We start from the raw sequence: 26,138 nt of genomic DNA on the forward strand, positions 1-26,138 counted from the left end.
GAGAGAACCAATCCTCGAATGATGGCAATGTACCTGTCAATTTTGAGACCGGGCCAGGTCATTAGACATGACTTTTTCCTGTTAGACATTTTGGGTGCAACAGCTAAAGTTTGACAGTCAGATCTGCATAACGGGTAACTGATTGGGTTGGCCCAATGAATACTAACGTTGTTTTCTATTTCACTTGACACTACAAAGGAATAACATGAATGCACATCCTCCATTGGCAGATATGGCCTAACTTGTCCGACTTCTCAACGCACATTCAAAATTTAGGCAATAGTAATGTCACCCCTGCATGATGAAAGTCAGTGTTCACCAAGTGAGGCCACATTCCTGATTACAAAATCTAAACTATCATAAAACACAGATTAAAATCAACATACATGAAACCTAAAAATTTACTTGAAAGGATCATATAGCAGCTAGACCTTTCAACACAAGTTTAACAGAGGATGAAATGGTATGGTTAAAAATGTTTAAAAAACGATACATCCTTTTCCCTGACACCTACTGATGTAAAGATAAATCTATCCTGCAAGTTGTTTCCACTCCGATCTCCAATCGCCTTGAGTCTAACAACACCGTGTGCACTCAAGGGAGGGTCAAGCAACAAACGATGCAGACACTTAAATGAAATTTGAAAACACTGGAAATAATCTTTTCAGACGCTTATTTTTTTCAAGACTGCACTGAGATACCCCGATTTCGGGGAAAAAAGAACTTTTTAGGTTGCAGTCTAAACGAATTCTACCTAAGCTGTCCTGTATTAATCTAGTGAAGTCGACCAAGATGGTGCTGTCTGCATGGGATTTGATTGGCACATTCATTATCACAGCACTTCTAGTTCCCTTCCTACTGTGGGGCTCTACAGGAGGGGCTTTGAAAGAGATGTTCAGTTTCACTAACTGATGTGTAGCATTTTTCTCTATAAACGTTAAATTCACATGAGATAATCCTACAAATCACCTATACAATTTTCTTTTTAAGAAATTAATTATTTTTCATGAGATATCATTGCCTGCATGTATTTGATACCCTCTAATGTATTTGATACCTCTAAATGAGTTTTCTCATAATGGTTTGTCAACATTATGCTATTATTCACCCATTTTCAATGATTTTGCGACATGATATGAATCGTCCCTAGACAACACTCTAATGGTATATGATTCCGTTAATAACATAAACAGCTGTTGTCGCAGTTTTAACAGATTGTGTTAAATATCCAGCCAATTTATGTTGGAGCAATGAATCAAACACTTCAGCAAGTTGAACAAAGCCTAATGTTCAGAACACATGTCAGTTACAATAGTCATATCAAACATACCGTTAACTCATTAAAATCAATTTTAGATTCATTCATTAAATATAGTTTTGGAGCTTGATTTTTTAACCAAAACACAAACCCGTCATCCACCCCCCCAAAAAAATCATGTCATTTCGCAGATTGGGAGATCATTTTCTGAACTGCGATAATGCCTTTGGAAAAAGACGCCATATTTTGTGGGAAGCTGAAGATTTTCTTTTTCGCCAATAGCATAAAAAATTACACACACACATCCCCAACAGGATTTTCTATTTTGAATTCAATTTTAATTTGTTATAGTTATTTGATTCTTCCAAAATCTCCTTCTCCACTCATTCATTATTTTTACATGCAAATCTAAAATATGTTGAAATATTTTACTAAAGAAAGATTGATGTTTGATTATGGACGAGCACAGACTGGCATTTTGCTATCCTTCACTTAGATAGATGTTCTTGTATTGTATCATTACAACTTAACAGGAGTGTTAAGTCAAGGAATCGACTGGGTGTTTGATATGAAAGACATGCCAGACCCTGCCAGGGTGACAGTTCAACATGTAACAGTTGGTTGACGGTTACCCTGTAATAATCTGCACATTTTGCAAGATTTTGTGCCAGCTGACTAGAAGCAATTTACCCTATTTCCAAATTATTCTATTTTAATACTTTCTTGTAGTCTCTGGTGACAGACTCAGGTCTTACGTTCGTAAAGATTTGTAATGATAAATTCTGCTTGAGGATTCTTCAAATAATTGATAAAAAACATACCTTATTCACCATATTAGCGCCATGTTCTTATAAGTGCTTCCTGGCCAAATTCTAGCCCAATCTTTGTAACATGGTCCATATTTTCCTGTACTTATTACAGATTGTTTAACAAACTAAATGCAGCACAGAAGGGTAAAAAAACTGACTAGCAACCCAATCACAAAAGTGTTAATTTCAGTGATGTTTGAAATGATATATGGTTCAGAAATATCTTTTTGTCACCCAATTCAGGATTTTTAAGACCTTCTCAAGTATGTTACTCCTTTTTAAGGCTGAAAGTCAATACATCTGCAAACTTTGCCATTGTCCTTGGCAGGTAAATCGCAAAGGAAGAAATTGATGTGTATTTTGAATTTAGAAATGTATTTTAATATTACATTCAGTGCAACAATGTAAAACTAAGCACTAAAGCCTCTTCTGCTTAACTGGTCCTGTTATCAGTGAAACCCATGTCACCTCCTAAAACTTGGCAAATGCCATAAGGTTAGTTATGACTACATACACATAAATTGGAACATATCTAATTGCAATGTGAGATTTTTTACTGACATTTGCTGCAGTGCTAGTGCCCAATTTTTCGCCTCTGGTCAGGTCTTGTTAAACACCTACTATACATACAAAACAACCAAGAATTATTTTTAAACGTCCAAGTCTGTCAAATTCCAACTTTTTTCAATGCATTTACTCTAAACTTACCAGTGGCCATCGTGGCCATAGAAACACCAATTTAGTGTACAAACACCATTTTGTCCATAAAAACACCAATTTTGTTTACAAACCATGATGACTGCATTTGATTGAACCACTAGGCTACCCCAACACAATGACTCGTTTTTGAATATCAATCACATATATTGCAGCAAAATTTCATAAACTAGCCAATTATTAGCTCTCATTCTAGTTTATCTGGTATCTGATAGATTCACACGAGTACCAAATGGAACATCATACAGTTAACAGTCAATATGTCTTAAATAGTGTCATGGCAAATATAGCCTAAGAATCTACACCCAGTGCATTACGAATCTAGGACAACACCCATACATTTGTTGATCGAACTCATCATAAAAATATTAGTGTTTGTATTTCAACATGACAACAAATTGGGCAACAAAATAATCCATAACAAAGGCTATCACAGTTCACTGCCTTGTTCTCTTAAACAAAAAAAGTCTCAGCTAAAATATGAGCTTTCATATCCCCTACAGCAGCACTAGAACCTTTTAACAAACCTCATAAACTAACTTTCCATTCTCAGGTCACATATACTCCTCACTACAAAATCCCTCTCCTCCATTTAGCATAGGCAAGTCTCTGGTACAAACTATGATATACTTTAATCTGATCAATAGTTGAGATGGGAAGTGGCAGCACTGCAACAAAAGTCCAGCAGAGTCTGTGATGCAAGCTGCAGGTTAGCTATAGAGCTCTCCCTCCATTCCACACGCAGTCGATATCCGGACGACCCGGCTTGAGTGACAGATTCATTATCAGGCCGCTTTCCATATTGCGTTACCCTCTCTGGAGGTTGTGAAGCAAGGACACGAAAAAAGACTGATATTTTCTTTGGTTAAAAATAATGGACTTTATCAGCGAAATCAGGACAGTCAGCCATTTTCCTTAATTGAAAGTGGGTAATTCTTATCACACATCACAGGCAGAAAGTATTTGACTTCTTATCTGTTTCATATTGATACTTGGCTGACTGAAATAACTATGTTATTAATTATTCAGAAGTAAGACGGTTGGTATTTTTTTTGTGAAAATGTCAAAACATAAAGAAGAAAAGTCGACAAAGACGACCGTGGACATTATATCAATGCTATACATCAATGACATACATCAATGATATATTTAACACAACAGATGGATGTTAAACCAGTTAATCATTGTATCCAGGTTGTAGATATCAATACCCTTCTCTTCTCTGTCTCAACAATTAGACCTGGTTCACAGTCTCTTAGAAATTCTTCAAATATCTTCTTGAACCATAACAAACATAAAATTGTCCAAATATCCATGACTACATTGTTGGAAAGGATTGTGAGCAGACTGCTATTTGCATAGTAATTTCTTGGTGGCCATTACAGTTTGTGCAGGAAACGGAGTTTGATTGACAGCTTCATTATCAGCAGCAACGTTCAGCCAGTCTTGGATGGGGCTCTACACAAGTGGCCAAGTAGGAGGAACTAATTTCTTAACTTTGAATTTTTTTGGTGTGCAAATAAACAAGGATGGCTGTTCCTAGAATAAAGTTGGAGATTCCATTTCTTCATGAAGTTTAATATTTCAATATCAACATGCCATTTCTTCTAATTTTAATCTTATATATTTTGAAAGTATATATGAAAAAAGCCAGTTCTGTCCACCAATATTTTTAAACTACCCTCTAGCATTGTTTAGAGGATAATAAAATATGATTTTGTGAAATTTAAATACTTTTCACAAACAATTTTTTTTTCCCGTTGGGTTCAATTTTGAATTCTTGATCACTGTTGGCGTGAATGGATTCACAAAAGACTTCACCTACCACAAGCAACATCATTTTTCAATTGATCTACAGTCCACTGACAGCTAAAGTCCCTGTATTTGGCTTCTGATAAGCAGTCTTGCTTAAAAATTTTTGCTGTCTCTGTCAGAGCTAAATATATATTATTAATGTTGTAAATATACCAAATCAGATCATTCTTGCCAAGAGATTTTGCTCAAGACAAATTGCATTGGGTCATTTTCATGATTTCATCAATGCTTTAAACATCATTGTTCCATATCATTAAGAAGTTTAAACAAGAGTTTGCCACTAACGTGGTTATATCCCCCACCCCTGTTGCAGAATCTATGACATAATTAAATCTAAACAAACCCTAACCTTTTTTAACCGAGCTGGAACTTGTCATGGAAATTGTAAAAAAGAACAGTTTGGAACCTAAGTCAATCTTGTTGCCATGGAAACGTAAAAAATAAAAATCTCTAAAATTTCTAAATAGCAAAAGGCACCAGTTCAGCATGTACTTGACAGACCTGCACAGTTTCATGAAATAATATTGATCTGAGTTATGCTCCGGAAACGAAACGTGATAGACGGACGGAGCCCGTTTCTATTTCCCCGCCAACTTTGTTGGGCGGGGGATAATAAAATCTTTAGGACATTTTGGAATACAATAGCCAAAGTCCAAGAAAATTAATCATTCTGAAATCCTATGACTGACACTCTAACTACATATGTCAATGCTCCTGTTGTCAGTCAATAGTTTGTCAGATCCAAACTTGATTACTTACAGGACACAGTGATATAATGTAACACTGGCGTCATACTGTGGTGTAAAACAACACTCACTCACTCACTCACTTCTCTAAATTTTCACAGTACCTCTAGGAGAGGAATTCAAGAACATGTGCACTGGCTACACTACATAACTTTATACCCGTGAAGATCCAGGTGAGAATTGGTCTTCAGCAACCCTTGCTTGTCGTAAGAGGCGACTAACGAGATCGGATGGTCAGACTTGCTGACCTGGTTGATGCGTGTCATCACATCCCAATTGCGTGGATCGATGCTCATGATGTCAATCACTGGATTGTCTGGTCCTGACTCAATTATTTACAGACTGCCGTCATATAGCTGAAATATTGCTGAGTGCGGCGTTAAACAACAAACAAACAAACATAACTTTAGCTGTTCACCCTGGACACAGAGCAAGTTGTGAATAACTTAAATCAATGGTCAGGGTTTTTGTATGTTCCAAAGTACTCAGACTCAACAAGTTTGCTGTGTTGTATGGATTTCAAAATTAAGTTTGGTGCGAAAGTATACATGCACTAAAAGACTTTCATGTATTTAACATATGGTCGGTCATGAAAACTACCTGACAAAATGAATCTTGAGCATTTTCTACATTTTTCCATAAAATCATTATTGTTGTCACAAAACAAAGCAAACGAATCTACTTCAGATAAATGTGTCATTTAAACTGGATCCTGGAAAAAAAGCATCTAAACACAAATTGAATGTCATGACACGTATCCATTTGTCGCAATGCATAGATGAGACATGTTCAACAATTCTGAAACAGAATGCATTTTAACACATTCAAAAGCACTCAGCACCATGTCATCAGCGTTCATGTTCTCACCAGACATAAACAGCCTGACTAGACTCCCCAAACTGCTTCACAATTAGCTGCAAAACTTACTACAGTCTACCTGTGTGAAACTTGAAGCCAGTACCAGACAGAGCTGACAAATCCCATACAGGTCATTCAGCTTTACAATTAATTGTGAATGTGAATACAATGCCTTACAAGTGGATATCAAATTATTAACACCTGATTTCGGAACAGGATCTATTGCAGTACCATCTACACAAAGCATGTGCTGCAGAATATATTTTTTGTCAATCATTATCTTTTTCTTTCTTTTTTATTAAAAAAATGATAAATTATGCTTATGAATAGAAATTTTAATAATAAGATATTTCCATCTTATTCAGTGGTATTAAAAGTCTTGCAGTAATATCTAAACTCAATTTTGAGTGTCACTGAATAGTTTTTTCATTTCGTGATCATTATCATTTAAAAAAACACAAACATGATAAATTACACTGATAAAGAGAAATGGACAGAATTTTAATTAAATCATTTCAAAAATGTATTTCAATGATCTGTTACCTTTAAGACTATGTACATTTCAAAGAATGAAATCCCATTTGTCATGTCATTAAGAGCACGGACCGTACGTTATTTAGAACATGTCGTGAATTTTGCCAACACGAACACACATTACCCGAGTTCAAGTTAGTCATTACTCAGTTCTATTATTAACCAGCCAATCAAGCTACAATCATCTGAGAAATTTGGAAGCAGGTCAGAAAAAAATCAATTCCACTGCCAAAACCTGCTTATTAGATTTGACAGGAGAGGACCCAAATTGGTTGAACTCCTTTCTCTAAATTATACACTGCATAAGGCTGAGATATCGCTATCTTCAAGAATCAATAAGATGTTACGATTGTTCTTTGCAATAATTTAACCATTATTTCTAGAAAAGAAACAAAACAAATTATCTTATGTTATTTAAAAGGGAATTTTGCTATTCTGAAATTATTATGATTCTGTTTTGATTTGAAATTGTTCAGAAATCTTCTTTCTACATTTGTCCGATAAAAACTGAAATCTAATTTACCATAACAGTAGAATGTTGATTGGTTGAATATTCATTTCAAAATTTCTAAAGTATCATTTGATTGGCTGTTGATATGAAATGTGGCCAATAGCATATAATACATGGCTCGCAGTGAACATTATCCTGATGATTCATACCAACTCAATGTTCAGCTTCTAAACTACAACACAAACTTAAACTTAAGAGCACAAATATCCACTTGTAAAGCATTCTAGTCAGTTAACAAATTGGGGACCGCAAAAAAGAGAAGAAATATGTATTGCTGCATCCCAAATTGCTGCTAAAATCTTGATGTGCTAAAACAATATCACCGCACTGTCTACCAAGCGTCGTAGTGTCAAAAGTAGTGGGTAACCGTGGCAACGGTTTTCTAACTGCTGTAATTGACGATACATTTAGTTACGCATTAAACCTACATGTTTCACTTTACTGATTAAATACTGAACACAATTATGTAGGAACAGAATAAACTACGTCTTCATTGCTTTCTTATAAGTTATGCTTAGTATGCAGGAATACAAAAATGTAAAGTTAATACTTGCTTCAAATCAAATCATACTGTAATGGTTCTATACAATACAATGACTTTAGCATTTGGTAAAAGGTATTACATTTACTTTGATGTGATTCAACGACTTGTTATATTACAATTTTGAAGCATGCAGTGTTCAAAAACAATTCTCAAAAATGTACAGACAAGTTAAGTTAGTTACAGCTAGCCATGGAACAATTTTTCCGTTATCGCCAACACGTTTACAGCGAAATCAGCTTTAATGAGCAAAAACATTACAACAACATGCATAATATATTCATATTGAGCTACATTTCCTCTGGGTATGTTGAGATAAATGCTCTAGGCCACGTACGGAAACTAAAAAATGCCAATGAAAGCGTCAAAAACAGCGTAAACTAAATGTACTCAACCCAACCACGTGACTCTAAGTCTACTTGGCCCAAACAGGCAGTATGTTATTGCAGTAGCCATCACGATCATAGCACCAACCTGAGATACGGTAATGCCACACTTCCGCGCCAGTTCTTCTTTTGCTTCTTCTGAAGGGTAGGGGTTGCTGAGGTGTGAGTAGAAGTATTCATTCAGTATCTCTGTAGCCTGCTTGCTGAAGTTACGCCTCTTTCTTCTGAAAAAAAACATTTTAAGTTTTCTTTTAGAAACAAAATTAGGTCAAGGTCATATAAAGGTCATTTTGAAAATATTATACAGTTCAAATTTTTTGTCAGCCATTTACAGCAAATCCTGGTGAGATTTTCATAATTTAAGTAAGAAGTTCACCTTCAAGATAAGGTGAAGGTCACACAGCCACAGAAAGGATTCGCAAGATTCATGTCAATAGTACAAGTTTACACTCACAGCACATGACATGAAGACTGAAGAATCTTAACCAAAAACTGAATGTCATATTTTTCCATAAATAACCTCAAATTAGCTGTATGATGCGGAAAGAAATGTTTTCAAAGATTTTAAAGTAGATCTCTTCTTGGAACGTTCCATACGATTTCTTCAGCCACCCCCCTTGGTTTTATCACCAAAGCATGCATATTTCTCGCACAATCTAACCTCAAATTAAACTCAGAGCATGCATAATTCATCATAATTGCCTTCACATGTCATTGCTTATCACAGTACCAACAAATCTTTTTCTAAGTCAAACGCGACAACTTCGCCATGTGGAACTATCTGTGCCGTGTCCTATGAATATTTTAATAAGTTCTAAAAAGATAAGGCATGATTGTTATTTTCTTTAGTTAACAGCTGTGTTGGTTTTTCATATCAACAAACATAAGATAACATGCTGAACATTTAACCCACAAGTTTTTATTTGGTTTCAAAGAAATTACTTCCAAAACGTCGGAACTTAACACTAAGTCATAAACTTCATCACTGTCAGCTGTTGAACGACTATCATTCAGGTGCTACTTTCACAATTCTCCTTTAATAAATATTCAAACAAGTGAAATAAATTGTACTTCGAATGCTGCATAGCATGTGTCTGGCCTGTGTATACATAGTACATAAGCCTATCTTTGTCAGGAATCTGGTTCTGGTAGATATACGTTTATCAAAAGATTACTGGAGCGATCATATAGGGTCACATGTCCCTAAGTTGGCTGTGCAATCATTGACTTACGTGCAACTACTTGATGACATTGATGACATTTTAATCTAAAAATAATAACTAGAATGGAATAGTTTCTCCTGGTGTTGAAAGTGGCTTACAATGTGTCCCATCTTACTAAATATATTTTCTCTTTTTTAATTATGCATCCATATATAATTTATAGTTTTAGTCTGAAAAAAATCAGATGGTTGGTTTCAAATTTACACTACAAGAGACCAACCACTTTCCAGTCCTCAAGCCCAGAGTTGTTAAACAAGGATTTCGCACCCCTTACCACCAAGCCATTGGGTCCATGCAACGTGATAAGACTGAATGCCCAACAAAACATTCTACTCAAAGTACAGAAAACCTCAGGATAGTTTAAATCTGAAATGATAAACAATTTGAAGTGACTGACCTGGCGTCTAGGAACCGTGATCTGAGAATCATCACGGCTTCACATGTACTTTGTTTCAGTTGCATTTCAATTGCTGAAAACTTCTTGCGGATTATGCTGACCATTCTTTCGATTTCCTTAGGTGCTATGGGTCGCGTTCGACTTTGTTCCCGTAACAAGTTGACCACATGTGTTGTGAATTCGTTACAAGCCTAGAAAAAAACAACTGCATCAATAATGCTGTTTGAAGTGTAAAGAACAAGTAGTGCTTTCTAGAAACCTTTAGGTTGGAACTAAGGTCAAATACAGAATGTCCATTATTAATGTGGCCAAGAATCAAATGAACTTGAACTCACCTGTTCATATTTCTCTAACTCTGTGTGATATATCTGCCTGATCTGGGCCAACTTGGCCCTGTAATCTGAATGTTCAATAGCGCTGTCTGGCTGGCCCCCTGATGCGGCAGCTGTTGCGCTGGCCGCTGCGGACGACCCACCCCCTTTCTCTGGCCCTGCTACCCCCTCAGCTATCAGCATGTTGTCCAATCGCATGAGCTGGGGATCTGGGGGCTCCTCCTCTTGTGTATTGCGAATACTCAGTACTGCAAGAAATCATGTCAGACATTAGCGTGGAACACTTACCTACATCTCAAACATTCATACCATAATTAATATCAGATGTTACTCCAAACCTAGAAACTAGCCATCCCATCCCATAGGTTACCCCACAGCCCCTAATTCAAACATCGGACCAGCTAGATGGACTCGGAAATTTTACATAGCAGTATTTGAAATAAAGCATGAAAAGTCAAGGGGTCCGTGTCATAACCCTCATGTGGAAAGTGCAAGATTTAGAGGGTCCCTAGACCCAGCTAGCCTAGTAACTGAAGGACCCCAAGACCCGACTTAGTTTGGGACACCTGACAGTGATGACTATGACTTGGTTCCAGACCTTGTATTATCGTGGAACCAGCACCCTACTTATCCACAAACAAAATCACAAAATCATGAAATAACAAACATATGATTAATACCTTGATAACTGTGTACATTCTTATGCAAGTTTTTTGACAACAGGCCAAACCACTCGGTTAACAAAACAGCTGGCCGTATACTTTTTCTACTGGCCACAGGCCAAAAAGCCAGCAACCATGCCATGCCACCATTACTAGAAACTTTCTCATGACTATTAGCGACAGTTCATAAGCACGAACTTCTGTTTTACGCATGGCAAACTGACTAAGTTTGGTTTGTTATAGAGACTTTGAAATACCATCTTGTGTAATAAACACAGGCGTGAGCCAACGTTTATATACACACACAACCATTACCGACTGACACATATCAAAACTCATAAACATTATCTGACGATAGCTCCACCAACTCCTATCTTTTTCAACACAGTGCTAAATACCATGATGCACAACTGGAAATAGATATAACAAATCTACTGCACTTTATGGCTAATCCTGCTGCATAATTGTGCTGCTTAGTGTCAAAGAAAACACACTGTGATGGAGGTTATCTGCCTCGGCAAGAAAATGTGTATTTAATTATCCACTGACGGGCTAAGTATAGCAATGCTTTCTGTATAGAACTGTTATTTGATCTACATCAAATCACAGCCCCCTAAAAACGCTGTCATTAATTCCACATTAGATAAACATGTTCTCTGTAATTATCAGCTATCGTTGTAATTACCATGGCGATGATTAAGCTCAGTTTCACTAGCCTGGATGGAATGTGACTTTGTGTTGCAGTAAATTAAGAGTGAGAAATATGTGTTTTTTTGTCAAAGAGGTACAAAAGGTGTTTTTGACACTATCTCTTAAACAGGAAATGCCATGAAAATCTTTTGATCTTTTGGGCTAAATTTAACCATTAATTTACATGATTTTATCAGCTTTTCTGAATTAATGGCTTCCTCAACCGTTCTTATGCAATCTTCTCATGTTCCACTATTTTCCTTACTCAATTGTAATACCCCTCCAGTTACCATTTAGCGCTTTATTTAATGTCAAGTTAAAACTCAGTTTTCAAACATCAACACCCCATTCTTTACATAAAACTTTTACCCCAATTAAGTGTCCGAATGTTTCAGATAATTTTTCAACTACAATTATTCACAATTAGGGGCAAACAAATCACTTAAATTGACTTTTCAACAAAATCACAAAAACAGAAATTGGTCGTCCGTATCGATCGACATGATAAAAAACATAACTTATTCCTGGCCAAATTCCATAAAAGGATCTTAGTGCTAACATCACCAGAACTTCCCAAGACTACTGTGTAAACAGGGACCCAACTAATATATTCACAGAATGTCAAGCAAAACGTAGTCATACATGATTCTCAAAATCACTTACATTATCAACAATACACATTGCTTTCAAACATTTTCCATCAAAATAATTCATAAATATAAAATAATATTATTTATTGGTAATTTATTCCCAGCACATACTCAGAAACAAGAACTGCATTGCTGCATTTCAGGTGTGTATTGGACCAGGAGATATTCCCCACACATGCCGGGGCGGTATATCTCTGTTAGCACTCGTCCATCTATCAATGCTCTGTACCACGTGTCTATGACTTGACACTTAGAACATTGGATGAATTATGTCAATGTTTAGTTCTGTCTATGCTGTGTTAATTTAGCCTTTAACATCAGCTAGCAGCATTAAAGCCATACCGAGAAGAGAAATAAACTTAGCAGCCATTTCCTTGGCGCCAGAAAAAGGTGAAGTGGCCTTTGTAAGAATCAATAAAATTTGTTATAGGTAAGAAAGACATACAAATGCCTAAACTTTAACAAAACTGTTAACATAAGCTATTACAACAGGACTACCAGTAGCATAGGTTAACCACAGTGACAAATAATTATGCTTTGAAATCACACTGATTGTTAAAACATTTTCTACTGCAGTTCTGATAAATGAAAAATCTGGTTTTGAATAATATTTTACACAAAAAAATTGTCAGAATGTGTTTCTACATATGTAAGGTATGTTTATAAATTTACAACTTAGCTGCATATGAACTTAACTCAACTTTTCAAAGAATTGTCAGGAAAATGTCAAGTAAATGAGTAAATATTACTTGTTGTATAGGGTAACTCTCTTATTAGTTAATTAGATACTATACTGATGATACGCCCATGGCTCTTGCGGTCACTTGAAATACACATTTCATGCCTATTTCAAATTTACTAAGAATGTAAATTGCTATTACATCATAATAATGGCTGATTTCCAATCAGACCAAGATTTGTTGCACTCCCCTGGAGGTAAACTCTGGTCACATGTGTCTGTTTATCTGTGGTCATCTCATGGAAATTAATGATATCACGTCATCATTGTCAATTTCAGACCAGCTGTCACAGCTCAAATCTACATGCAACAGGTTTAGATGAAATGAATGCAATTTGTGCCTTCTCCTCTCCTTCAAATTGAAATACACATGATCACGTCCATTATATCACAATGTTATCACAGCCACAATCACGGAATCTAGCAGGATCATTATTGACATTACGCAACATGGAAGTGAAGAAATATAAAACAGAGATTTGTTGAAATTTTGCTGTAATACAAGCTGTTTCCAGAAATCCCTGTCGCCTTGTCAACAATGTCACCTGGAAGAAATCCACATCGAGATAAATCCCTTGTGTCATGTAGATTTCGCTATAGATCATGCTCATTTCAATAACGCATTGAGATTCAAGGGCTCACTGTGAGGCAGCCTATCTTATCATTTCAGGGCCACACACACCATTGACAGATCTTGGATGGGCTAGAAGGGGAGCTCAAATTACGCATAATAATCCCCGGCAGATAATTTTCATCCTTGCTGTATCTGGAGCTATCGGGTGACCCCTTAACTTGCCACTGAATTAAAAATCGATAAGCAGAAAAACGAGTCGAATGTGTGATATTTTGTTGGTTCTTATAAGGCATTTACACTCGGCCATAGAACCTCCAAGGTTGAAAAAATCTCTCACTTTATACTAAGCTACAATGGGCTAATGTGATCTGTGAACACACCTAATAACCATTAAATCCTTTTCCTAGCATATTAACCTTTGACAGCGTGTGCCTATCAATTACTTCCAAGTGTGTTGGAGGCTATAAAGGCCTGGATTTTAGATTCTTTCAAAACGATAAATCCCATAGAAATATCATAAGCCATTGTCCTTTCTCTACGTTCAAATTTCAACGCTTATACACACATTCACTCACACAAAAGATGTAAAAACATCCATCACACATATTCCAGCTTTTTGTGTCACGATTCACATATTTTTTAACGCAGGGCCCACACTGAACCAAGGAAGTTGATCACTGAGTGTGGAGGCCTGGTAAACGAGTACATCCCACTGCCTGGAACACATACTGGGGCAGTACCCTGGAGCATGTTTCACAGTTCACTACCAGCTTATTGGACAAATAGTGTATTTGCTTATTAGTGTAGCCGACAGAGTTACAATGATAAGATCCCACGAGACGAACCTAACTCAAGCTAGTCACCCAAGCTTCATAAATGCCCAAATGAGACTATTTTAGGCTTGATTTACAACTGGAAACAGTGATTGCATATTATGTTCTTATCGGTGTGACTCCTTATGCGAGCTAGGTCTCCATGTCTGCCCAGATCTCAGGTCACGTAGGTTATCTTGGGTAATCACTACACCGACGTTGCCATTATTTCAAACGGCAAGGTACACACGAAAAATAGAACGCATGGAAACCTCGCTCATAAATTTCAAGAAACAATACACTTCAGTATGTCCTGCGACAAGGTTGTGTATCTCCCAAAAAGTCTCGGGTTTAGAACCGATAATAACTTGATGACTAACATGCAGCACTCGTTAAGGAAATGGGGTTGTTGACCTCTACATGACATAATATGTAACCGAAAACTTAACGATGGTATTAGATTAACGTTTCTACTTGATGGAATATTAATGGTCTATAATTAATTGTCAGACACAACTTGCAATCTGTTTTAATAAGACCATACTGAGAATTAATTGGAGCTTATATGAAAAAGAAGTTGATGGTAATCAGGTTTTAAAATAGCTGACAAGACATTTTTGAACAAAAATATTTGTTGGCAATCTTGAATTATGTTCTCTCTGATCATGGATCCAATCCCCAATTACACTAGAGAATTTCTGACATGGAAAGGAACATGCAAAAAGTTTGAAGATCTTTTCTTGAATGAATGAATTACTGCCGGTGAGGTATATAACTGTCCTAATTAATGAATGAGATGTCTTTTTTATAAATAAACATAAAACTGGTTGAGCTACAGACAGTGAGGACCACATTCAATGGAAAACAAGAGTAGTTTACACAGTATGACTATGTTATGTTTCCTGCTTTCTTTCTGAAAAGACAATATTCAGTAAAGACCCTTTTTCAAACTAATGTATTTGACAGAATTAATTTTGCTGCAAGAATTCATTGACTGATTGAAATCATTTGTCATGAAACATTTGAATTGGCCAGTATTACTATTTTCAGGGTTCACAAGCAATTGTTTCCTTTGTTTATCAAAAGGGTAATTTACATAGTGAGCAGTCACAAACTAGATTTCACACTGAGACGCCAGAAATACTAAACCCACTAAATACATGGAAACGTGTGAACATCTGAACAGTCCACGCCATGAACATCATTATTAACCAGAACACAAAGCAAGAGCAAATTTGTCATCCCAAACAGGATGTATGAAGCATGAAGATGGTTTCCTAAATTGTATTACTCATAACATATGTTAATATCTCATCACTTTGTATTCATGTCATTCCTGGTATAGACATTAACACCTTGGCCAACTAGGAAGTACTCACTCATTTTAGGACGGGTCAGTAATTGTATCTACTTAATCTACATAATATAATCATCAAACAAAATGTACATAATCAGCAATTTAAATTCCTAATAACATATTCCAAGGAATTAATCAATAAGCTGAACAAAGCAACCAAGTCAAGCATAAAATGGTAAACTGACAAAACAAAAAAATTATTTATTTTTTAATTTATATTATCATTTATGCATCATAATTTATTACAAGCTTTGCAGAACTAAAAAAGATGAACAATCTTTTCGTATTCCTCGTATAATAAATTATGTCAAATCATCCTCATTGGTCGCAGCTTGGCAGTTTCCAAACAACAACAAAGGAATCGCTGCCTTAGTTTGTCCAAGGCATCCATGCCCTTAGAGCCTTCAAACCCCCTTTTGTCCTCCTGTGAGAGCCATAGCTACTCAGGCATTAACTGGTGATTTTCATAAAAGCACCCTTCTTTTATAAATGGCACATTTTCCACCCCACACTTCAAGAAAGGTCATTAGAGGAGAACAAAATGGAAGAATCTATTTAAGTGTGGGCTGTAAACAGACACGGGGGCCCTTGGCCTATTGGTTTGCTTGGCTGGAGACATTTGAACCCCCAAATTGGAGTAAATCTTTCCACAATAAATCTGGATTTGGACAAGGCTCCTTTTGATTTAAATATCATGACACTGAATGCTTCTCCGTTAATGATTTGTTTACACTGTCAAGGAACTGCCTGTCTAATTAAATTACTGTGGTATCACATTTGAACTGGCAGAGAGGATCCACTAGTCCAAATACTTGAAATGCTTTGTCAGTTTAATGATATTAAGACTGTTTACTGAATTGCACGTTTACATTTTGTCAAACTTTATGGAAACTCAGTGGCTATTTACATAACATGGGCATAACAGGGTTGGGTGTTTTCTAACTTTTTTATAACTATAATGATGTATTCCATAAAATTAGATACCTATCTCAAAATAATAAATACCAAATGCAAGTGTGCACAACATAGCATGAGTGATGTTAACAAATATTAATCCAAAAAGAAGTGTCTCACAGCAAGTTTAGCAAGATGCCAAAACAAGCACTGAGAAAATAGGGATGTACAAAACATAAATTCAAATTTTGGAAGTTAATGAAAGTTTATAAAATATGGCAAATACCCAAAATAACAACAATAAATCATTTGTTGAAAGTAATGAAACTGCAATGTTGATTTCCAAGCATTAGCAAACATCATAAATCATATTTACTTGGGGATTTCAAGACATTTTCAAACTTTTTGTTGTTTTCAGGATATTTGTTCCAAAAACTTAAAATATTATTAAATGATGTTTTGGAGTCGTAATTCAAACAAGACGATCCTCTGACCATAAAAAACATAAAACAGCAAACATGATTCATTTAAGTGCCACATAAGAACAGACATTGTGAAAATGTTAAAATTAACATGATACTATCAACTTTCTCTTTATTTGAACATCTATCTTTTCAATTAAACTTGAAATATAAAACCTAAATCAATGTGTAAAACTATTCTACGGCCAATTGAACAGCATTCTCTCATTTTGTCCTAAACAGATTCCATGGGACCAAATCATTAATCAATTTCTTCAGTATTGTATGACACACCCAAACATCCACTAGACCCAACTGCCCATCTACTGCTAAGTATCAGGTTATATTTTGAAGGCAGTGGCTGCCATGGTATTAGGAGCAGCCCTGTCTGACACAGGGGCAATTTTAGATAGGAAAGTCTTCCCTCCCTGCTGTGACCCCGAGGTCAGAGGGTCAGGGTTCATTGTAACCATTTCCTTGGGGCTCAACTACAAGAACTAGGCAGGACCATTTACTTGGATTTAGAGGCCAGCTATTTGAGAAATTTGGAGGGTTGGAAATTAATTTTCCCAGCTGAGGATGGTAGGGTCCGTTCAATGTGGCCCACAGATGATTAGTATCTATGTGGAATTTTCTTTGTCAGTTAATGTCTGCTGTCAGCATGTGTTTCAGTTGAGGAAATTGTTCCCAACAATTCCTTTGTTAAGGGTTTTAGGAAATTGATAATAATGATAATAAAATGTCTTCGATTTCAAGAAGTTATTTGCTTAAAGGTTTAACTTCAAAAGTGTGTTTTGAGTATTTTCCAAAAATTATTCAAATTCCTGCAAAAACTTAATAAAAGCAGTAGTTCAAACTTGCTTGAAGACAGACCTAAAGTCTTTTCTACTCTGTTGGTGAAAGCAAGAAAATGTTTGAAAAACTTATCATTCAAAGCTATTCTAATGTTGCCAGTCTGTGCCCAACAGACCAACTCTTCTTTGAAAGCAAGAAAACTTGCTAGCTTCCTATGTAAAAGTAGGTCTTCGTCTTGTGTTGGAAATAATTCACATTCATCAATCCTGATAGCTTTGTGGTGAAAGAAATTTTTCCAGAGCGAAATGTAAACCCTGAGTGTTCAATTTCCTGTATCAAATATTCAGCAGCCCAATCCATCATAAATTGACAGATCAGTGTCAAGATTGCAATCTACAGCCCCTGAGCCCAATATTCCTAGCTCTGACAGTCTGGGCTAGAAAGTCTTCTACAGTCACTCTTCTTTCCCATGAAGCCAAAGAATGGACACACATGATACACAATGACCACTGGTCAATGGGAGTTCAGGGCCATAGCAAACAATGCTGATTAAATCTCTACTCATCGACTTGAAAATAGTCAAAGAGATGATCATCAATTTCAATGGATCGATAATTCAAGTGACTGATTGAAATGAACGGAGAAATTCTATTAGTTGGAGACATTAGAAACTGTTTATACTGAGACATAAATTTGCTTCCTTTTTCAAACTGAATAAAGCTTAAAATTAATATTCATAATATATACATGATAGGCAATAAAGGTGAAAATGGTATTAGAAATACTTTCTAATATTTTCATAATTAATGTAATGCTTGTTTTCTTATCTATGTTACTGTTTCAATTGCTGTAATAATGATGCATACGTATCAATAACAACATATCTGTCAAGTATACAGCTCTCTGCAAGAAAATACTGTTTAAAAGGTCTCTACTTTCTCGTTGGGACTCTCTGTAGATAAATACTGTATAAAAAGTCCCTTCTTTCTTGTAAGGGAAGTTAACAAGCCTAGGTTGTCATTATGTCAAAATAAATCTGCACATTCCCTTGTTCTTCCTCATAAATAGCTTCATAAACAAAGCGATCATTCTGTGTCTGTCCTAAACAGATATCTGTGATTCTTCATCGAGTAGCAAGGTATATATAATTTTATTTCTTTGACCAAGTTCCAGCTGTGACCATGAGCCTCACATGGATATTGTGACAACACTGACATCTAGCATTAGAAAACATTTAGAACCACACACATCTACCTGAACTGTTTTGTTCATTACTAGATCTATGTAAAAAACATAATTTTTTAACATAAAACAATTACAACTCAGTCTTCGGTAGCAGACATGTTAAATCTACAGTTTGACTTAATTATTAGCAATGACTATATAAATAGACTGTCTATCACTATAGACATCGATTAAAAGGCATTGAAACTCCACTGGTTACAAGTTGACCATATGACATTTGACAGTACAAAGCATGTGATAATGTTTACAATACAGCAAATTTGCTGCAGCGCTTTGGCAGGCGTCTTCTCATTGTATATAATCGTAGGACATAATATGTGTTTCAAACTGCATTGTGTTGAGAGGGGTTTTTTTTAAACTTAGATCTAGTAATACATATTAAACGTAATTTTATCACTATCACTTCCTCAGTTAATATATTCGTGATAGACATAAGTTGTATCATTGTTTGTTAATTTGTACCATTTTATATATTGGCTAGGAAACATATTCTGTTCGTGTAGTTTAATGTTATGGAGTTTGTGGCACCTCCAATGTTAATTAGCACTCAACACATGCGCTACTATTTGTAACATAGTTGTCAAGACATTTAGTAGTAAATTATGTGCATGCGTAAGAATAAAATAATGGAGATAGAGCACTTTGTTGCATGTTTTAAAACACGGGATTCTAACAATAACGACTAAAACAGATAAAAAGTCACAACATGGGCAACAACGTTATACTTGTACATACCAGTCTTTTCTTTGATTTCGCACAACACACTGAAAAGCGCTGGTTTCATCCGATGACAGTTTAGGGTATGTTTCCTGTATTGAGAAAACAAATATAGATCATAGCACACAGCCGAAGCGAATATTCGCGGTTGTAAAATTCCAGAAATCGAAATTCGGAAAATATTGAAATAAAAATTTGCACTCGCCTGTCGACCCACCTGGCTTGAGCCTCATCCAAGCTTTGGTCGGTGATGGTCATGATCTGTTGAAGGATATCCCCAATTTCTTGTTTGCGCTGGTCTGGATCGGAAGGATTCCCAGATTGCTGCATGTTTTGGTCGTATCCAGTCTGCTGGGTCATCACTCCACTCGCCATGCTAACTTGGCCCTGATGAAGAAGTCTTTGTTGATCTTCCATGCCCGTTGTCGCCGCGGACGAGGCGAATCGAACTAAACTATCCATTTGGAGGCGTTTAGAATCAACACAGAAATACGTCACACTAAAGTGTGAATGTCAGTCCTACGTGCACACTGAATTTCCGCGTCGATTGTCTCCTACACATGCGTCCAAAGCTCGAAATCCAAACACCAAACTCACTCAGTCATCTTCATAATAATCACAAATGGCGACGGCGGTGTGCATAAAATCTCGAGCCAGTGCGCGGAACCAGCCAATCAGAGCGCAGGACGCACGAGCTCACGTTTAGCGGGAGAGAATGGCACAGTGACCTACTAAAATGTCTGCGGGTTTCAGAGATATCCGTGGGGCCCCGTTTTAGCTAGTATTACAATAAAACGTCGATAAAACCAACACTTGTCTATGGTTGCATTATACAAACACTGCATTTACGAGACAGTTTCACGCCGGTCTATATCCGCTCGTATAAATGCAATAAAAGGGATTTTTAAAAGGGTTAACTTAGGTGAAAGTTTGGTAACACCCTCATGCCCGTCAATAATCAAGTTGATGAAGATTGACAGTTATTGACATGTGTGTAAATATACTACAATGCTCTCAACCAATCAGTGGAACTGTCACATTTCTTTAGTAGTGGTACCTGTCATAACGGTGAAAAGTGCATACTAACAAAATTTCTGACTTTAAGAACTCATTTTGAACACTATTCTGTTCATAAATCAACAATGCAACCACACACTTTTGAAAACATTTCGCTCATTCCATTTGTAATTTAAATATTAACTTCAAAAGAAATGTAGTTTATTTCCATTCGTTTTTTATGTGATTCTGTTCTTTTTTGTTTTATCTATTTAGTTTGCCAAAACAATTCACACAAAAATATTGCAGCTTGAGGGTGTAAAAACCTCCATCGACACGTGGCTTACCCCAAAAAACAGAAGTTGTCTTTCATGAATTTTTATTCACTAACCAACTTCTAGGGGGCGAAACAAACAGTTAACCTATATACTAGTTCGCGACTTAAATAAACATACCCGTGTGATATATGCATTTTGACGAAATATTTCCCCAAAAGGAAATTGGTATGACACATGCATGACAGTTAATTCAAGTGTTGAGACACTCCTATAATATTTTTAAATGTGTTAATATATATCACGATTCATTAACAGAAAACAGTCATATTTGATTCCTTTCCAGTGCCATGCAGTATGGTGGACATAGCTGATTCTTGCATCAGATACTAGTACACAGTCACGTTGGGTCATGTAAATATTAAGGTAATCTGCGATACGTATTTAAATCAACGCCCATCATCTCCGATAATGATTCAACAGCGTAAGTTTGGTCCGATGAAATATAGTTTTCACGAAGTGTTATGGTTTATTTGTAACATTCTGTAATATGCGTATACATTATACATTAGCATATATATTTAAAATAATATTCAGCGGTTCTGTTTACCTGACAATTTTATTTATCACTGCTAAAATATTTTCGAATATTTAATTTCTTTTTTTCCTGAACGTATTTCACATAAAAGTGACACAAACTGAATATTAAGTGACTTCTCATTTTCCTTTCCTGGAGTGATGACATTTATCACTAATGGTCCTTCAAACGTATCAATTTCGCACCTGTCAAAATAGATAAAGATTAACAGTAAATCCTCTAATCCGTTCTTGCTGGCGATAGAGGTAAAAATGTCACGGAAAGGGCATGACAGTCTGTTACCTCCCCCACCCCTACCTAAGCCAATCAAAAATTAGGAATCGCGTCACTAATTACTCCAGTTTCAAGAGTCAATCAGTAACGGTAAGCGAATTAGCTTGCCGGTGTCATCGCGGCAAGTGTCGCAGGGTATATAAAACAGTGATCTTATCTGAGCGCCAAGGTATATAGCTGATAGCTATTAGCATACGGTAAACATAGTATTGCTACCTGTTTAACAGGACCACCTGTAGACAAATGACAGTTTATTGACATTACAGACAACGGGTTGTGTTTTGTGGCGGAATGTCAATTTAAATATCTTCTATAATAATATTTATGTCGTATATTTTTTAATCCATAAATACACAAAACAAAACCGTAAAAGTGTCGTTTAATTTTAGAATGTTACAAGTTAATTTAATGTACATTGTCTAAGCAGAAATAAATAATACAACAACTGAATTTAAAAGTTAAAGTTATAAAGGTAAATGAAACACATTTTGAATAGAATCTATTTTACAGATGCATGTATTTCATTTTTATTTGTTTGTAAATGTAAATTTCTAAAAATATTAAAATTTTGATATAGTGTTTAATTGAAATTGATAGTAAAAACTCAAAGTACTATATAAATTACTAATATAGTTTCGTCATATGAAACCCTTTTCTGTCTTGCAGAGGCTTGCGTAGGATTTATCTGTTTAGAAACATGTCATTGCCGTTTTTGTCTTCATACATCGTAATACACAGATGATGTATTTTTTGTAAACAAATTTTATTTTATATATATATATATATATATATATATATATATATATATATATATATATATATATATATATATATATATATATATATTTCAGTCATGACGATAAACAGTATATACCATTGAAGTGAAAGTTCTGCTGTGGGTTTCTCACGGGCAACTTCTTGCATAAAACAACACATTACACACCGTAGATCACCGTAGAACGTATGGCAACGCAACCAACTATCCTGAAATAGTTTTAGTTAAAACAATTAATTTGTATTTGTATGCAAACACCTTATGTTTTCACCAGTTTTTTTCGTGACCTTCTAAGGTCAAAACACGTTTTGTGAGCATGGGTTGTCCCCTTGGTGACATTTTATGTATGTGAGAGCTCGGTCAAGGTCAACAAAGTTGATATAAACAAGGATATGTTTCCACCTGCATGGCCGCATGCTTGTTCGGAGTATCTCGTACATATCAGTAACACATCATATGCCACACAGATTGTCAATAATAATAATAATAATAATAATAATAATAATATTGTTGTTGCCATTATTATTGTCATTGATGTAACAGTACTTGGAACAATAATAAAAAAGCATCATCATCTTCTTCATAAGTGTTTAGATTTTAAACATTTGCACACATATCGCACATTCAGATAAATCTCGGATTGGGTCAATATTTGTTTCGAGATTCACACCAATAGGATCACTTTTTTAAGCTGTGGAATTACTATTTTATTATTGATTTGTACGAACCACAGTAATATACACTTTTTGTGTGACAGTTCAGTGTACCAAGATTCTAAAACCAAACAACAGCGCGTGACGCAAATCCTCCACCCAGTTTAACTCTTCCTTACGGAAACATCCGATTCGTGCCGACAACAATATCGGAGTGACGAGAACCGAACTTTTAATTTTCAACATAGATAAGATGGTGTACTTTAAGAAAACACCAACTTGATACAGAGAGGCGTATACTTCTACATTCACGCTGAAAGTATTATTTTTTCCAGGTATTTAAATCAGTCGGAGAGACACCAAATGAATCAAGTATTATTAAGTCAAGTGTCGTTACAAATACATTAACAGGGCAAGGAGATCGTATAAAATATGACCAATATATTTTATAGTTATATCATTAATATAATCGTCATGTATTACTGTTATGAATTACAGCTTCGCATTTTTCCTTGTCGCATAAAAGCGCTTGACTTCACGAGAATGATTTGACTTTGAACTGCTTAAATGTACAAGTATATTACTCGTTTGGTCATATAGACACCTTGGCAACATAAGTATCTAAATGGTCAGCGTATCTGGCACGACTGTAGGTCACGTTTTGGCTTCCTTCAATTTATCATAAAGAAAGTAAAATGTATAAATATTTCGCATGAAATGTGTCACTTTGAGTGACAGTTACAGGTGCCTCATGCGAATGAAACGACAGTGGGTAAAAATAGACCAAACTATAGGTCGAATTTAGTCCAGGTTTGCGGTGTGGGCCAGGGGTGACAAAAGTGGAAGTGAGGGTAGTGTGGGAGGGGAAAGGTAGGGGGGGTGTTGACTGATGAGTGATGTGTGATTATTTATGAATAAATCTATAATATGTTTTCATGTATGTTGAAATATGATTAATAATATATCGTAACTGTACTCTTGAAAATCACACTCGTGAAACTTGTTGAGTAAATTATACAGGTCAACTTTGGACTTTTGTATTTTCATATATTCAGATTTTATTGTTTCTGTTAATTAAATGTCATATCCAAAATCAGCCATGTACTGAAACGCAAAGGTAACAGTCATATCAATATGTATTGATAACTGAAAATTAATATCAAATATGGTTATATGAACTAAATACGACTCCGCATATTGATCAGACTTTAACTGTGTATATACAACAGGTATGTTCTCGAGGCAGGCACGCCAGGCTATAGTTTACAAATACGAACTGGCGTCTTTTGAATTTCTTAATTATAATGTAGACATGGGATCCATCTTAAGCCCAAGTTGACATCAGTTTTAGATTTTAAAAATGCCTTAAAGGTTTTTTTTTAGACTTGTGCTTCAAAAGCATGACCACAAATGCTTTACTTGCCTCTGAGAACGAATATGCATTTAATGAAGGGGGGGGGGGGGGGGGGGGGGGGGGGACATCCCATTTTTGTAAAAAACAGTCTGTTTATCTCCATTGACATAAAATAATTGATACAAGTATGGCGGTGCGATATCAACGCACTAATAATGATAATACTCATTTAGAAGGGTAGGGGGTATATTTTATATATTATATATAATATTTCGGAATCACGGACATGAATTAATTATTTAGGTCCGTGAAGGAACTTATAATATATCATACAATATGCCATCATTTATCCATTCTGCGCATGGGATACATACTTACACAAACTCCATGAAAATATAGTCAATTTGAAATGTTGAAAACAAAATGATTATTGATATACACATAAACTATTTGCCAAAAGTGTTTATTTGTATATTCTTCTATCCGTATTACATTGAGCGAATTTCAAAATCTGGATTTTGTAATGATAAGTCATGATAAAGGTCTTTTTAAGCCCAAGCACAAGATCAGCATAGTTTAAGCAATGGACAAATCTTTCACAGTGGGTTATGAAAGTTATCCGATGTGAAAGAGTATTTTGTTTCTACAATGCGAGGCATTATTTTCTCAGTAAAACATGCATGGGTTTTATTATTTTTTGGAAAATCAAATGGTTGCTCCCTTATTGTGGATATAAGACTAAAATGTGTCGAAAAGAAAGATTTAAAAGATTTCATGAATCGTGTTTCTAATACTGAACATGAGCAAGCCTTTGACCCAATATGATATTTTTAAGACATATAGAGATATAACCAGGACAAACATGACCAGGAAGGTCAGCCTTTGCAGCATTTCTGATCATGTTTATGCCATTATTTCAAAGTTTTCTGCAAGTTTCAGATTTGGCATTTCCAGTTGATTGGCAGAGAAAGACCGTTATCATATATACATTGTACTTCGTCCTTGAAGTCTTGGAATTTTGACATCAGATTGAAATAGTAGACTAGAAAATATGAATGACAACTTCTTTATTATACTGTAATAGCTGCGTCTCGAAATAAATCCTTAAACCCTTGTAAAGCAAGACACAATAATGATTTGTTTGTTTGTTGTTTACGTCGCATTTAGCAATATTCCATCTAAATGACGGCGGTCTGTAAATAATCGAGTCTGGATCAGACAATCCATTGATTGACATCATGAGCATCGATCTATACGCAATTGGGGTGCGATGACATGCATAAACCAAGTCACCAAGCCTGACCACCTGTGACAAAATCATAAGAAATGGTCCTTTCCCATATTAATACTCTTGTTCAGTGACAAGTCCAACCAATTATCACTATCACGTTTATATCAGGCGTTATCTCGCCTTGCACGAGTTGCACGGAGTTATAAATGGAGTCGGGTTCGGCGTTGACAAGAGGCGCTCGTGAGGATTGACATTACACC

At 35.7% G+C, this 26,138-nt stretch overlaps 1 protein-coding gene across 4 annotated transcripts in view; it reads right to left on the bottom strand.

Moving 5' to 3' along the window:
- The window catches only part of LOC139459514 (pre-B-cell leukemia transcription factor 1-like), a 39,930-nt gene extending 19,586 nt beyond the window's left edge, over positions 1-20,344 (bottom strand). For 2 of the 4 annotated variants that reach the window (XM_071241022.1, XM_071241024.1), the window contains exons 1-5: positions 19,941-20,344; positions 19,742-19,815; positions 10,131-10,375; positions 9,796-9,986; positions 8,264-8,399 (exon numbers count right to left, since the gene is read on the bottom strand). In XM_071241022.1, coding sequence (XP_071097123.1) covers positions 8,264-8,399; positions 9,796-9,986; positions 10,131-10,375; positions 19,742-19,815; positions 19,941-20,185 — 891 coding nt within the window. In that variant the 5' untranslated portion in view covers positions 20,186-20,344. Of the gene's footprint in view, positions 1-8,263; positions 8,400-9,795; positions 9,987-10,130; positions 10,376-19,741; positions 19,816-19,928 lie in introns of all 4 variants that reach the window. The other 2 variants (XM_071241021.1, XM_071241023.1) reach the window with 1 other exon arrangement.
- Between the last annotated feature and the right edge of the window lie 5,794 nt (positions 20,345-26,138).

Source organism: Haliotis cracherodii, unplaced genomic scaffold (assembly GCF_022045235.1).
Source record: "Haliotis cracherodii isolate W230 unplaced genomic scaffold, xgHalCrac1.p SCAF_13, whole genome shotgun sequence".
NCBI lineage: Eukaryota > Metazoa > Mollusca > Gastropoda > Lepetellida > Haliotidae > Haliotis > Haliotis cracherodii.